At 40.1% G+C, this 15,685-nt stretch overlaps 2 protein-coding genes across 4 annotated transcripts in view; both read right to left on the bottom strand.

The window, feature by feature from the left end:
* TOGARAM2 (TOG array regulator of axonemal microtubules 2) overlaps nucleotides 1–11,802 on the bottom strand; it is a 76,669-nt gene extending 64,867 nt beyond the window's left edge. For all 3 annotated transcript variants that reach the window (XM_053201060.1, XM_053201058.1, XM_027033468.2), the window contains exon 1: nucleotides 2,738–11,802. The gene's annotated coding sequence lies outside the window, so the exon portion shown is untranslated. The remainder of the gene's footprint in view (nucleotides 1–2,737) is intronic.
* Nucleotides 11,803–11,957: 155 nt separating this feature from the next.
* The window catches only part of WDR43 (WD repeat domain 43), a 46,031-nt gene continuing 42,303 nt past the window's right edge, over nucleotides 11,958–15,685 (bottom strand). The window contains exons 15-18 of the mRNA XM_015064196.3: nucleotides 15,338–15,451; nucleotides 14,806–14,875; nucleotides 12,482–12,528; nucleotides 11,958–12,377 (exon numbers count right to left, since the gene is read on the bottom strand). Coding sequence (XP_014919682.1) covers nucleotides 12,186–12,377; nucleotides 12,482–12,528; nucleotides 14,806–14,875; nucleotides 15,338–15,451 — 423 coding nt within the window. The 3' untranslated portion in view covers nucleotides 11,958–12,185. The remainder of the gene's footprint in view (nucleotides 12,378–12,481; nucleotides 12,529–14,805; nucleotides 14,876–15,337; nucleotides 15,452–15,685) is intronic.

The following is a 15,685-nucleotide window of genomic DNA, read 5'->3' on the forward strand; positions in this document are numbered from 1 at the left end:
CAATTCATCAAGAAGACACAACAATCCTAAATGTGGACGTGCCCAATAATGAAGCTTAATATACGGAACCAAAAACTGGCAGAATGCAAGGAAAAACAGACAAACTCATATTTACAGTTGAATACTTCAGTAGACCTCTTTCAATAATGGATAGGATAAGTAGACACAAAAAGTAGAAAACCTGAACAACACCATCAAACAACTTGACTTAATTGATATTTATAGAACATTCTACTGAACAATAGCAAACACCCATTCTTTTCGAGTGCAAGAGAAACATTCACTGAGGTAGATTATGTACTGGGCCATAAAACAAGCCTCAGTAAGTGTAAAGAATTAAGTCATACAGAGGATATTCTCTTACCATAACAGAATTAAATTAGAAAGTAATAATAGAGAGATCCTCAGGAAATCCCCAAATATTTGGAAATGAAAAATCACACTTCTAAATAATCCATGAGTCGCAGGAGAACTCACAAGAGAAAAGAGAAATTAGAGAATGTTTTGTGCTGAATGAAAATGAAAATACAGCCTGTCAAAATCTGTGGGTTGTAGCAAAGGGAAAACTTAGCTTTAAATGCTAAAACCAGAGGGGCACATGGGTGGCTCAGTCGGTTGAGCATCTGACTTCAGCTCAGATCATGATCTCACACTTTGATCTCATAAAATTCAGTTCGAGCCCTGTGTCGGGCTCTGTGCTGACAGCTCAGAACCTGGAGCCTGCTTCGGATTCTGTGTCTCCCTCTCTCTCTGTCCTCCCCCACTTGCACTCTCTCTCTCAAAATAAACGTTAAGAAACAAAAGATTTGTTGAAACCCATTCACCTATATACTTAAAATGTATGCTACTGATTGTAAATTATACCTCAATAAAGCTTGTTTTTAAACCAGCATCACTAATAGTGGGACAATGTATCATTATCTCACCTCCTGAGGTGTTACAATATGAAGTATACAGTGTCATCTTTGAAGTCTTATCGAAACCATTAAACCTAAATCTAATTAAGCCTTAAGATCCGTGCTGCTCTGTACCATAGCCACTAGCCACATGCAGCTATTTCAATGTATATTAATGAATGAAAATTAAATAAAATTTAAAAATCAGTTATGCAGCCATGCTGTCTACATTCTAAGTGCCCAGTGACCACACGTAGCTGTTGACTACCATATTGGACGTCTCAGAGAACATTTCCATCATCACAGAAAATATTCTAGTGGATAGTACTGAGTTGTAACATCCAGATTATAGAAAACACAGAGGATAGAATAAGTTGTATCCTCGACAGGGAAACAACCAAATCCAGCATGTAGCTCATTCTATAAGACAACTGTCATGGTCTCTTCAATGTGTTAATGTCATAGAAAAAAACTAAGGAAGGAAAATGGGAGATACTGTTTTAGAGCAAAAGTAGCAAAAGAAGACTTAAGCAGATCCAGGGAGTGAACCTTGACTAGATCCTGGCTTGAAAAATGACAGCTATAAAAAATAAAATACATTTGGGGGACAGTTGGAAAAAATCGAATATGAACTGGACAAACAGGAATTACTATTTGATCTTTTTAGCATAATATTGGCACTGTGATTATGTTGGAGGTCACAATTTTCAGGAACTTCACAATGAAGTATTTAGAAGTAAAGTTTGGTGACATCTCCAATGCACTTTCTAAAAGATCAGCAAAAATAAACATGCACACAAATATAGATGAAGCAAAATGAAATATTAGCAGTGGATTAATGTAAGTGGCATGCATACAGATAATTACACTATTCTTCTAACTTTTCTGTATATTTGAAATTTTTATAAGTTGGGAAAAGTGGAAAAAAATTCTACGTCCCTCCCATTATTGCCATAGCATAGAATCATGGTCTCCACGGACCAGGCTTTACAGGGGAAACTGATGCAATTGATGTATGGTATGTGTGACCTTTCTCTGATTTTGGCTTTATTATTATTACTTCACTTTTGAAGGAAATGCAGGAAGGGGAACATCCAATCAAGCTTCCTGTGCTGGGTGACTCACAGACGGCTGCTTCTCCTGTCGGCTGGGCATTTTGTCAGGTAGGTGCTTGGCCTCCAGTGGGGAAGGGGGCTGGTGCTGGCAGTGGGTCCGGGAAGGGTGCAGACAGGCCAGCGGCCCACTTTGTCCAAATGGGCCAACCACCTGAAGACTCAACCTCCTCTAAATAGGGGTTCACTTCTGGGTCCTTCTCATAATGCGTGTTGCTGGGCTTGAGACACCCAGGCTCTGTTTTAGGACCTGGACACCAGAAAACAGAACTGGGAGCGCCTCATGGTTTCTCTGGGGCAACCCCAGAAAGTAGGGTGTGCAGAAGGCACAGCCCCACAGAGAGGTCAGAACTAGCAGCTTTTCCTCAAGACTCCCGAAAGCAGAAATTTGCACAAAGCAAGGATGGCACCTAGTGGTGGTTTTATATGGATGCTGTCCTTCCAGCCTGAGAAAGTAACCAGGGCAACCTGGGAAGGATGGGAGAAAATTCAACGCCCTGAGAAAACTCAAGCAAGGGCAGAAAGCAACACACGTGTGCACTCTAAACTAGACACTTGAATGTCCAGTGAGGGTGAGAGGACCATCTGGGACTACCTGAGAAAATGTTGCCATAGGCTCTCCCCATTCATCAAAACTCACTTTGGTTTCTTGAAACTAGACAGTCTCCCACACTTCACTGATCAAGGATCTCAGTTCTAAGGTGTTCATGTTATGTTTCTAGAACACACCTCTTAAGCATCTATTTTGCTCCTCACTTTTGTTCTTCGACATTCTGATCTCTGGTTGGGAGTAGATTGGTCTCCCCTTTCTCATGGCTTCCACGGCACCTGTCTTGTAAAAATAAATGACATTTACCTCATTCTACCTTGTTTTCTAAGTACTTGTTCAACTGTATCTCCCCACTCATCCCCACCCCTAAATTGTAAGTGCCATAAGTCACAATCCCAGGGACATTCCAACGCTGTGTGTCAAATGCAATCAACTGTGTGCAAAGCACTGAGCACCCAGCTGTGAAACAAGAAAGGCAGAAAAAACCCTTCTCGATGAAAAGATTCCCACCTATGCAGAACCCCAGTGCCTCCCCTATCCTACTGGAGTCCTAAACAAACACACAAAATCATTCAGTCATGAGGCAAGAGCCTGAGGAATATGATGTGCCAGAACAGGCCAATTATTTACTTTGCCCAAACTGGAATGTTCAGCCACACACACTCCCAAACTACAATTAGATCATTTCTTCCAATGCGATTACCCCAACCTGCAGAGGTAGTAGCAAGAGCCACCATTTCCCAATTAAAAAAAAAAATCATCATCATATGATATTCCTATCCAACGGGAAAACTAAATTTTAATGTTATAACATTCCATGATGGAATCAATTATTTTACTCTATTGCTCTACCCCAAGCCAGGCCAACTGGTCCTGAGGCAGTTTTAAGGAATGAGGAAGTTCTGTCTTCAAACTTGGAAAGTCTTCCAACATGCGCCAGGTAATAAAAAGTGAGTTCTAGTTGCAGAATGCTACATACAGTATACCATTTACGTGAGAAACGGAGAAATGACTTATTTTCTAAGAGCACATGTATGTAGGCAAAGAAAGGCATAGGAAAAGCTTCAGAAGAACCCAGCCTCTAAAATAACCATGCTCACCTCTGTGTGTGACCATCGTGTGAGGAAGGGGATCCGAGGTGGGGGGCAGATTTAGTTCAGCCTTATACATAATGTTTTCATCCTTTCTGACAAGAATGTATTTCTGTATTACTTGTCTAAGATTTATTTTTTCAATGAAGTACCTGGAGTGATCAGATTCAGAGGCAAAAGGGACAACAGTGGTTGCCAGGGGCTATGGTGAAGGGGAGAGGAGTTAGGGTTCAGAGGGTAAAGAGTGTCAATTTGAGAGGATGAAAAGGTTCTGGAGATGGGTGGTGGTGATGGGCGCACAACATGAATGTACTTACTAATGCCACTGAACTGGTTAAAATGGTAAATTTTATATTATGTATATTTTACCACAACTTAAACATTTTTTAATTTGTTAATGCTTTAACTCTCTGTGAGGTATACAACAGCTCAGTTCACAATGAACCTGACTTTGGGCAGGAGACTGCCCCCTTCACTACCGTGATGTGACATGCCCAGGCCTGGGTGATTGATGTGGTGATACCTGAACCAAAACGAAGCCACGCTCTCCCAGGAACCGGCAATTTGGACTGGCTCAAGCTCCCAGGGGGAAAACGGTAACACACTTTGATGGTGTTTGAAGAATTTCATAAAGGGGCTACTTGCAAAGGTGTGGGCAGAGTTAGGGGAAATTGGCCGGAGAGGGTGAGGCATTGAGAAAGATAGGCAAGAAAGCAAAGTGAACTTCAAACTGCAGCCACAGAAGAGCAAAGGGGGGATTGTTCCTGGACTCTAGCCAGAGCTAAGTCCCTGCCACCCCAAGGCCAGCTGGCTAGTCGGAGAGCTAGCCCAGGCCAATAAACAAGACCCTCCTGTCCTCCCACCCCTGCCAGTCCCGCCCATTGGCTGATCCCAACCAGCTGCCAGCCCAGGAGCTGGGCTGATGCAGTTTATAAAACCCAGGCTCCTAGCCATGGAGCAGATGGAGAAAGCGGGATAGTGGATCTGGAGACGCAGAGAATATCCAGCTCTCCTGAGAGTCAGCAGTGGCTGGATTATAACATCATAAACTTGGGGACAGAGGCGACAGAGGGCAGAAGATAAGGGACTGCTCGGAGCCGTTGCTGGTTCTTCCCCCTCCCACCTGTAATCCCTTCCTGAGGGCCAGCTGGTTCTGCCTGTGCACTGAGATTCTCTGAAGTTGTAATACGTTTGTTTTGCTTAAGCTGCCTCCAGTCAAGTTTTTTTCTTACAACCAAAGAATATTTACTTAACAATATGGAAGAATGAAAAAATATTTAGGGAATATTTATAGGTATAGAGATACCAACAACAAAAATGAATTAATTGCAAAGCAACACTGGTTCACACCAATGTAGCAGTGATACAAAGGAGAGAACAGTGAATAGAATGGTTGGCAATGAACCAGACCTGCCATATGAGCATACGTCTACAGGCCAGAAAGAGTCTTAGTCTGCTCAGGCCGCTGGACAAATACCACAGACTGGGAGCCTTAGACAGCAAACATTTCTCTCTCACAGTTCTGAAGCCTGGGAAGCCCAAGATCAAGGTGCCGGCAGATCTGGTGCCTGGTGAGAACCTGCTTCCTGGTTGGTTGGTGGATGGCCATCCTCTCGTTGGACGCGCACACAGAAAGAGCAGAGACAGGAAGTAAGCTCTCTCGGGTTTTCTATATAAAGGCAAGAACCCCACCATGAGAACTGCACTCTCCTGACTTGATCACCTCCCAAACGTTGCATCTCCAAATACCGTCACATCGGGGATTAGAGGATCGACATACGAATTTGGGGAGGACACAAATTCAGTCCAGTGCTAACAGTATTCAACAGTGTGGAGAAAACTGGTGTGTGTGGAGGGAAAACTAAATTAGAGCCTCCCCCATCTCACAGATACATGGAAAAGAATTCAAAATGGATTACAGCAGCAGCTTTCAAGTGTCTTACCCACAGAAACATGTTTTAGATTGCAACCTAACATATATATGCCCCTCTAAAACAATCACTCTCATCTACATGCAACATATTGATGTTTTATAGCAATTATTTTTTTCTACTTGGAAAAATAGTGGTTGCAACCAACTTTATTTCACATGGATTGATAAATCACAACCAGTTACTAGAAAGGTAAATGTGGGGGGGCAGGGGAGATGAAGAGGACTAAAACAAAATACAAGGAGTATCTTCCTAGGGGGAAAGGTTTTTTAAGCTTAAAAATAAGAAAACCATAAAGGAAAATAGTATCATACAAAAAATGAAAAGGCAAGTCGGGGGAAAATATCTGTGGTATCTTTGGCACGGGATGAATAGCTTTAATAAATAAAAAGTCTTTACAGATAAATAAGACAATCCCTTTAAGCAAAGACAAGGACCTGATCTTGCAAGTCTAAAGAGTCTTAAAAAAAAAAAAAAAATCAATACAACCTTTCTGGAAAAGGATTTAGCAAATTTCATGTCTGAAGAGAATATTCATGTATTTTATTAACTAATGCTATTCCTAAGAATACCTCATAAGGATACATTTAAAAAGAAATACAAAACGTGGGCAAAATGTTCACTGTAGCGTTACTTACAACAAATTTAAAGTAGAACATGATGGAATACTAAAAACCACAGATAGCATTATTTCAAAGGGTAATTAATAATATTAATGTGACAAAGAATAAAATGAACAAATGGTAGGATTCCAATTTCTTAAGAAAAATGTGTGCGCACTCATGCAAAGAGAAAAAGATTTTTTTTTATTTTTATTTTTTTTAAAGAGAAAAAGATTTAAAGGAGATACTCCAAACAGTATAAACGGTTATCTGTTAATATAATTTTATTTTCCTTCCTTACGCATTTTGGTATTTTCCAAAATTTACTCAATGGATGCCATTGTTTTTAAAACAATAGGGTTTAAAAATACATTAAAGAAAAGGGGGTGGGAGGGGTGCCTGGGTGACTCAGTCTGTTAAGTGACTCTTAATCTCTGCTCAGGTCATGATTTCATGGTTCCTGATCTCATGATCTCACTGTGCACTGACAGTGTAGAGCCTGCTTGGGATTCTCTCTCCCTCTGCCCCACTCCCCTACTCGTGCGCTCGCTCTTTCTCTCAAAAAACGAACAAAAGGGAAAAGGAAAAACAAATCGGTTAAAATCATCCACGTATATTTTACCACAATAAAGAAGGGGAGGCAGACTTTGCTAGGTTGAAAATACTTAACAAGGTCAAAGTTTGGCTGAAAATGGCAAGTTTATTGCTTAGGTGTAACTGCATGGTGATGGTGCCCATGGTCAGGAGGAAGCTGTCCACTAAATTATTAGAATGTACCCTAACCAGCCGTCCTAAGTGGGTGGGTGCCTGAGGAGGCCCAGAACACCTGAGTTCCAACCACAGTAACTGTCCCATTAAAAGCAGGATCAGTATGAAGTGAAGGGCCCAGAGCAAGGTGAGGAAAGCCTAGAATTCTACCCCCTTCACAATATAGACTACACACTGCCCGTTACACCAGCTAGTAAAACCATCCAATTCATTGCTTATTCCAATTTCACACTCTGGTTCAAAGACAATCTTCCAATTATAAAGCCAGCTTACTCTGTGGCTTTCCTGTGCAGAAAGACAGGTCTTCACCAAACTTGAACACGCTACTCCACTTGAGAGATATGCTTCTCACTGTAAATACACCATTTAAATACCAATCTTTCCTAGAAGCCTTGTTAACTCTTTCACTTCACGAAATTGCATCACTTCTAAAGACAAAGGCAATTCGTTTCTGAACCTGAGAAGCTTTGGCCCAGTTTTGCAACATCGTGACCACACAGGGCCAGCTAAGGCAGCTAGCTGCCACATGGCCTCAGTCTTCAGGGATTGCAGAAGGTCAGGCACCACCATGCCCCTTCGCCTCTTTCTAACTGGAACAAAACACGCTACGGTGGGGCCAAGGGTCTAACAAAATGCTTTTATACCTACTTACTTCCATCAGGAAATCCCTTCACTTCAGCGGCCAGTTAAGTATGTTATTTCCTCCCCCTTTGAGTGATCATTACCTACAAAGAATATGCCAGGCAACTTTTAAAGTGGTGATTTTCAACTTCGGGGTTTTTCATTTGACATTCCTCACGTGCATTTATAATTGCCTTGTTCTTCTCAGAACTACCTTCCTATCAAACACTATCCACAAAGTACTTGCGAAGTACGCTCAATCTGGTTTTCTCACAGCCAGTCAGCCAGCATTGTACAGAAGAGACAGAATACCATCTATCCCGCACTTGTGCCAGACCGTGCCTGCTAATCTGTCTACACGGCTACAGACTCTCATTCTACATTTTCTGATCCGGTATACAAATTGTGGACACAAAATGGGTTAGCACAAAGGACAGTGCTGAGGTGCCGTAAAGGTAAAGAACACATTATATTAAAAAACAAGTTTGCGGGGCGGGGGGGGGGGGGGCCGAGGGGGCGCCTGGGTGGCTCAGTCAGTTAAGCGTTCGACTTCAGCTCAGGTCATGATCTCATGGTTCGTGGGTTCAAGCCCTGCGTTGGGCTCTGTGTTAACGGTTCAGAGCCTGGAGACTGCTTTGGATTCTGTGTCTCCCTCTGTCTCTGCCCCTCCCCGGCTTGTGCTTGGTCTCTCAAAAATGAATAAATGTAAAAAAAAAATTTTTTTTTTTAATAAATAAAGATAAATAAAATCTTAGGGGCACCTGGGTGGCTCAGTTGGTTAAGCGTCCAACTCAATTTTGGCTCAGATCATGATCTCACAGTTCGTGAGTTTGAGCCCCTCCCTGCCTATTGTGGGCTCTGTCCTGGCAGTGTGGAGCCTGCTTGGGATTTTCTCTCCACCCCGCCCCAATCATGCTCTCTCTCTCAAAATAAATCAACAAACTTAAAAAAAAAATGTATTTCCTTCCTTAAAAAAAAATTGTACACCTGAGTTGCCTTCAAAGGGATCAACAAATGGTCATGAAGGGCATCATAAAAAACACCGTGGCCTGGGAGGACACACCAGTAATATCACCTACAGTTGAAAGAATCACAGCTGAAGGTTGTCATGAATTCAGATTTCAAGAGAATGAAGAGTAAATAAACATCAGCCCCTCCTACTCCATGGTCACGCTTTCTTGGATGCGTTCCTTGAAGTTTCTCTTGTCGTACTCAGATGCTGAAGCCCCAGGCCTGGGTGCTCTTCCTATGTACAAGCGCTCTATGGGAAGCTCACGCAGTCTTGTGGCTTAACTGTCACATACATGTCAATACCAAACCTACACCTCCATCTCACTTTCGCCAAGTCAACTGGGTAGGTATGTGCCTTCCTAATTACACATCTAGAACTCAACATGTCCAAAACTCAATTCCTGATTTACTTTTCTAAACTTGCTCTGCCCATAGCATCATCCAGGTGCTCCAGCAAAAAACACTGGGGAGTCTTCCGTGACTCATCCTCTTCCATACCTCACAAGAAATCCAATTAGCTCTGATTTTAAAACAATCCCAGAAGCCAACCAAACCCAGACTACCACAATGGTCTAAGTCACCATCATCTCTCACTTGGATTACTGCCAAAGCATCCTCCTGGTCTCTGCCTATTAGAATACAATTTTTCGATTTCTCAACATAGCACCAGAATGATACAAAATTCTCAACACATAAGCCAGATAGCACTCCTCTGCCCAAACACTGCAACTTTATCAGTGAGAGCACAACCAGTGCCAACAATGGCCTGCAAGGCCCTATGAAACCTGACTGCTCATTACCTCTGCTAACCTCTTGATGTACTCTCCCTGTTTGTCTCATTGACCATCTTGCTGCAACACAATCACAGGCAGGTGCTGGCCACAGGGCTTTTGCTCAGGCAGTTTCCTCACCTACAACACTCTTCCCCAGATACCCACTTGCTAACTCCCTCACCCCTCCTAGTCTATGTTCAAACCTCACCTTCTCAACAAACCTTACCCTGATTATGTATTTAATTCTGCAGCCTACACTCTCCCACCCCCAACTCCCCCCCATTAAGTCACCATCTAACGTACTACATAGAATTTACTTGCTCTTACACATTGTGTTTGCCTATCTCTCTGGTAGAACACAGCTTCTCAGGACAGAATTCAGTGATGTATGCCAAGCAACTACATAATCCCTGGCACAGAGTAGGTACAATCAATCAGTATTTGTTGAATGAATGAATGTACAATGCTGAGAGTTAATTTCCATAGGGAACAGCCTTGTATCAATATACCCAGTGTTCTCACTACCACGATTCCACTTCTGCACCCCAAGAGCCCTGCTGCACTAAAACTTCAAAAGTCCCAAACCTAAGTTTGATACCTACTTACATCAAAACATATACTCTGTATATTCATCTACACCCAAAGACTTCTTTACAAATTAATCTGATACCCCTACCTATTTAGTATTCTTGCCAAAAACATTTAAACCAGAATCTAACCACAAGGAAACAATCAGACGAATCCAGATGGTAAAACATTTCTCCAACACAGCCTTATTTATGGGAATCATTTAAATATCAAAATCATGACACACACACACACACAAAGGGGGATATTCTGGATTAACAGAGCAGTAACCACAACCAAATACAATGTGTTAATCCTTGATCATGAATGTAGGGTTAACTTTTCAAAATAAAAGGTTGGGAGGAAAAATTATTCTCAGAAAAGACAACACCACACACACAAAGTGCGGTTGCCCTGGATTAGGAGTGGAACGACAATGGTGAAAAACACCCTGAAACTAGAAACGTCTTTGAAACAAGCCTAATTAAGCCCCGGATTTGTCTAACCCCAACAATAATTAGTAAGCAATCACTACACACATGGTCCTTTACTTCTCCCGGGAGAGTCAGGTGCAGGGAAACCATGACCACCACTGCAGCCTCGGGCTGTGGGAGCACGACTCAGCCAGCAGGGCTGCATCCCAATTCAAAGTTCCTGGTTCTTTCACTTCGTTACAAATTCCAGGTTTTCCAACAAACCCTGAGAGTGTACCTATTAACGCTAGCGGAGTAGGATCACTTTCTTGAAACCTTCACACAAGCCCAAATAGGTGGCTGTGTTCCTCTACATACACCACAAGACAAGACTGGGTAAAGATGAATATTTATTCACTTTACAAAGAGAATGGTATTAAATTGCCATAAACAGTTCCATTTATAGACAAATATAACTGTACATTACACCAGTAGCTGGCTCAAACTTGTTTCCCAAGATGCCTATATGGCTCCGGCTCCATTAGTTGAGCACAGAAATCTCTTGTCCTGCCACTGGTGTTAAAAAGTCCCTCAGAGATCATGGTTTTGTGTTTTACATATTCACAGGTGGTAAAAATAAACCCATCTCCCCAGCCCTCCCTTAGAGTTGAGCTCCCATCTGCATGTTCCCTAGAGAGCACTAAACAAATACTGGCTCATTCTTTAAAATTAAAAAAAAAAAAAAAAAAAAAAAGGTACTGATAATTTGAAAAGGCTTTTGTTGCACACCAAAATACTTATTTATACATACATAAAAAAATCTTGAGTCAGATTTATTATTTTAAAGGTAAACAGATACCCTAACACTGCCAAGAGTGGGTAATGAAAAGGAAGGAAAACATTAAATTACTGAATTATAAAAATATTTTCTTTGGAAAAAAATTCCAACAAGGTTATCATTAATATCTAAAACCAAAGAGAAAAAAATAAACAATTGTTCTTTGATCCATTAGTAATTTAAATAAAAGTGAAAACCTCTTCAAAAGCAGCTATAACTGAATGTTTTAAAAAGTTGCAAGTAATGGATACTTCTAAATCTATACACTGATGATTCTTTACAGGCAACTTGCAGTCAAGAAAAATCCTTAATATGGCTAATTCTTTAGTTTTTTTAATTACCATAATTTTTTGTGTGTTTTAAAAAAATATTCCACATGACAGATTAAAAAATAAATGGCTGTTTAGGGGAAGCACTCCAAATATTCAGCCTGACTCAAATCAGATCACCACCATTCACAGACAAGCTAGGGAAATTGATATTTAATTTTTAAAATCGCAACCGTTTTTACTACGAATCTTTAGTCATCCCTTCATATTTTATGAAAATGTACCAAATTAAAAATTATTTTCACTAGTGCTGCTTCATATCTGGATTTGACGAGAGATACCGACCTGAGATAAGAGCTGACTCCTTCACAAAGTCCAGTTCTTGAAACCCTACAAGGGAAAGGTCTTCATCTTCACTCCTGTCAATTCTTGGTATAACCAACCATACTAGGATATTATATTATAAAAATATACCATATATTGGACACTCATGTCAGTACATTGCAGAAAATGTGTCTATTTACTGTGTAAAGTTTATTAACATTTGAATGAAACACTCTTATTTACACAGCTAAGTCTGGGGTGCTCAGGACAGCAAGATGGCATGGGAACCACCATGAGGAACTTGGAAATGTGCAACGGTCCTTGGCATCCGTCCCAGAGACAACCCTCCCAGGAGAACTCGGCAGCACTGGGCAAGGTAAGCCAGAGATTACATAGTTCCATTGGCTTCTTTTCCATCTTCATTCTTCTTCACTTTCATTTTCAGGATCTAAATCAGAATCTCCATTTAATTCCTTCTCACTTGCCACATCTCTGTCCTCACCATTTTCCTCGTCTTTTTCTTCAGCATCTTCCTCTTCCTCTTCCTCCTCTTCATCAACATCCTCATCTTTTTCACTTTCTTTATCTTCCTCATCTTCATCCCAATTATCCTGGTAGAAATATATTAAATAAGGAAAGCATTCATTAAGTCCTCGTTCTTACAGAACACAAGGATATAAAAGCAGATTTATGTAACAGGAAACAAATCACTCACATCAGAATCCTTCTCTATTTCATCATCTGACTCCTCTTCAGAAGACTCTACAAGAAGAAAACCCAGCCTTAAGTTTGTAATCAACAAGCAGAGGGCAGAGCCCTAAAAACTAAATAGAATCAGATTCCTGAATGTACTTTTAGAAATATATTCAGCTATCATCCACCTAAGAAGTAACATTAAGTTAATACTCTTATTTGCATAAAAGTACATTTACTGTTTTATTCCACCAAGATCTCACTGAGGAGGACAAAGTACCAAAACCTTAACAAAATCCATCCTTAAAAACTTAAGCCAAGGATGTGGAGAAAAGGAAACCCTCATGCACTATTGGTAGAAATGTAAATTGGTACTGGCATTACTGAAAACAGTATGGAGGCTCTCCAAGAAATTAACAATAAAACTACCAGATGACCCATCAATTATGCTGCTGGGTAGATGTCAAAGGAAACAAAGTCAGGATCTCAAAGAGATACCTGCACCCCCATGTTCACTGCAGCATTATTTACAACAGCCAAGACACGGAAACAACCTAAGAGTCCACTGATGGAATGGATGGATGTTTAAAAAAAATGTGGTATACATTCAGCCACTGAACTCAGCTATTAAATATCATTCAGCTTTTTAAAAAAGGACATCATCCCATTTATGACAACATGGATAGACCTTGAGGGTACTGGGCTAAGTGCAATAAGTATGACAGAGAAAGATAAATACTGTATGATCTCACTTATGTGTGCAATCTAAACAACACAAAACTTACAGAGAAGAGACTGGTGGTTGCCAGACATGGGGAATGCAGGGTAGGGAGAAATGAGTGAAAATTAAAAGATACAAGCTTCCAGTTATAAGATAAAGAAGTCCTGCGGATATAATGTACAGCATGGTGACCACAGTTAATGATACTGTACAGTTTATTTGAAAGCTGCTAAGAGAATAAAAAAAGTTCTCATTGTTAGGGGGGAAAATGCAACTATGTATGGTGATGGATGTTAATTAAACATATTATGGTGGCCATTTCGCAATACATACATGTATCAAATCATTATGTTGCACGCCGAAAAAAATATGTCATGGGTAAATTGTATCTCAATAAAATTTGGAAAAATGCACATGAAGTCTAATTAATTCAGGTATGCTTTTATGTCCTTCAATTATGTTCTGTAATTTTCTCTATATAAAGGTTTGTTTAATTTTTAGATATATTTCTAGGGACTTCATAGTTTTGATTGCTGCTATGAATGAGATCTTCTTCCTAATAAATTTCCTGACTGGGACACATGTTAGTAGACACACAATATGTTACTGGAACATAATAATGCTACTGATTCCGATTCCTTTTTGCTGATCTTGATATCCAGTAAACTTACTTCCTTATCTCATTCATGATGGTATAACTGTAGATTCTGCTGCATTTTCTAAGTTGTGATGGTTAACAACTGCCAAGTCCAATGTTCTAGAATTCACTTCTTTCATACAGTACCAGGCAGGATATCCAGAAGCAATAAAAAGTACATTATTGTCTAGTTCCTGACGTTATGGGAATGCTTCCAAACTCTGCCTTGATACAGATTAAGAGAATTCCTTTAAATCTGTAGATTGCTTGCTTAGATTATCAATAATGACATAAAGACTGAATTTTATGGAATTCTTTTTCTAGATCTATTCGTATATAGTGTTCTATTAATTGGTTAATGTAGTAATAACTACATTAATAAATCCTTGATGCTAAATTGTCTTACAATCTTCAAATAAATTCTACTTGGTATTTTAGTTAAGCACTTCTATAATCTGCTACTCGGGATATTTGAAGATGGTCTAAAATGTTGTTTTCTTAATATCCTTATCTGGTTTTGACTCATAAAATGCCAAAATTGTTTGTAACAAAAATGACTTATTCCTTGAAAGACTGATCAAAATTCACCTATAAAAACTCTATGCCTGGCATCTTTGAGCAAATGTTTTGATTAAACCAATTTTAGGGCCATCAGCTTATTCAAGGTTTCTAGTTCTTTTTATTTAGTCAACTTTGGTCATTAATGTTTCCTAAGAAATTACCTATTGTCATCTAGGGTCATAATGTGCTGGCCTAAAGTTTGTTCACAGTGTTCTCCTACTTCTGTTCATCTCTTCCATACCTAATGCCCTTTTTTGTTACTCTATTGTATTTGTGCCTTCTCTTTTCTTATTTGATCATATTTTGCTACAGAAGGTGTGCCAAGCATGATCTTATTCACATTCATGTTCTTTAAAATAAGATAACAGAATTCAAAGTTAAAAGATGAATGTTCCAATTCTAAATTCTACACTGCCCCAAACCTTACCTTCCTCATATACCAATTTTGCCTTTTGCTCAGGACAAGTCATTCCCTTTGATTTCTCTGAAGCTGTGACCTGAAAGACAATACGGTTTTATCATGAAACAGAGTACACGGTTATTTCAAGTATCGCAACCCCCACCACACTCCACCTTCCTCACAGTAAACTTGCCCTCAACCACTACGGTGGATGGCCTTAATACGATACAGGTCAAATACAGAGCAAAGAGCAAATTTGCCAAATACGATAAAGAATTACTCTGTAAAAGTTGAAAAACCCTGTAAGGTGATCAGAATTTCTTTCTATGCCTGGAACTTGTTGTTCATAGCACAACTGTCCTAAGCATATTAACAACTGAAATAGGATAGTGAGAACCCCTCCGGAAAACAGGCACCATTAGGTTTACTTACAATCGAATACATAACATTTCCGAGTTATTAACATTTATCAATTTCTTGCTGAAACACACGGCTTTCAATTCCTCCCTGTATTCCTATCACATCCAAAGTTTAGCACAAAACAATTTGATTTACTCACTTGAGTAATCAGAAGAATAAGCTTTCCATGAAGGTGGGAGAGTTTCTGAAAAGTTTTTACTCTGCTTTCCATTAACTGGTATAGTGTCCCCAGCTGGGGTACCAGATCAGGCAACTAGGGAGGGAAAAAAGATGATGTCATACCATCATGACAAAGTATAAATAACAAACATACAAATCATGCTCAGACACACCCAAGTATTCAGCCACTGCCCCCCAAGTATCTGCTTGCACATCCAGTGGCAGTGTCTGCTTGGGACACAGCCTAACAACATCTCAGATTTTTGTAGGCCTTCAATGTCCTACTGGCAAAAAAAACAATGGATTTTGTTAAGTAATGATACAGGGT

This window comes from Acinonyx jubatus, chromosome A3, assembly GCF_027475565.1.
Source record: "Acinonyx jubatus isolate Ajub_Pintada_27869175 chromosome A3, VMU_Ajub_asm_v1.0, whole genome shotgun sequence".
Classification (NCBI taxonomy): domain Eukaryota; kingdom Metazoa; phylum Chordata; class Mammalia; order Carnivora; family Felidae; genus Acinonyx; species Acinonyx jubatus.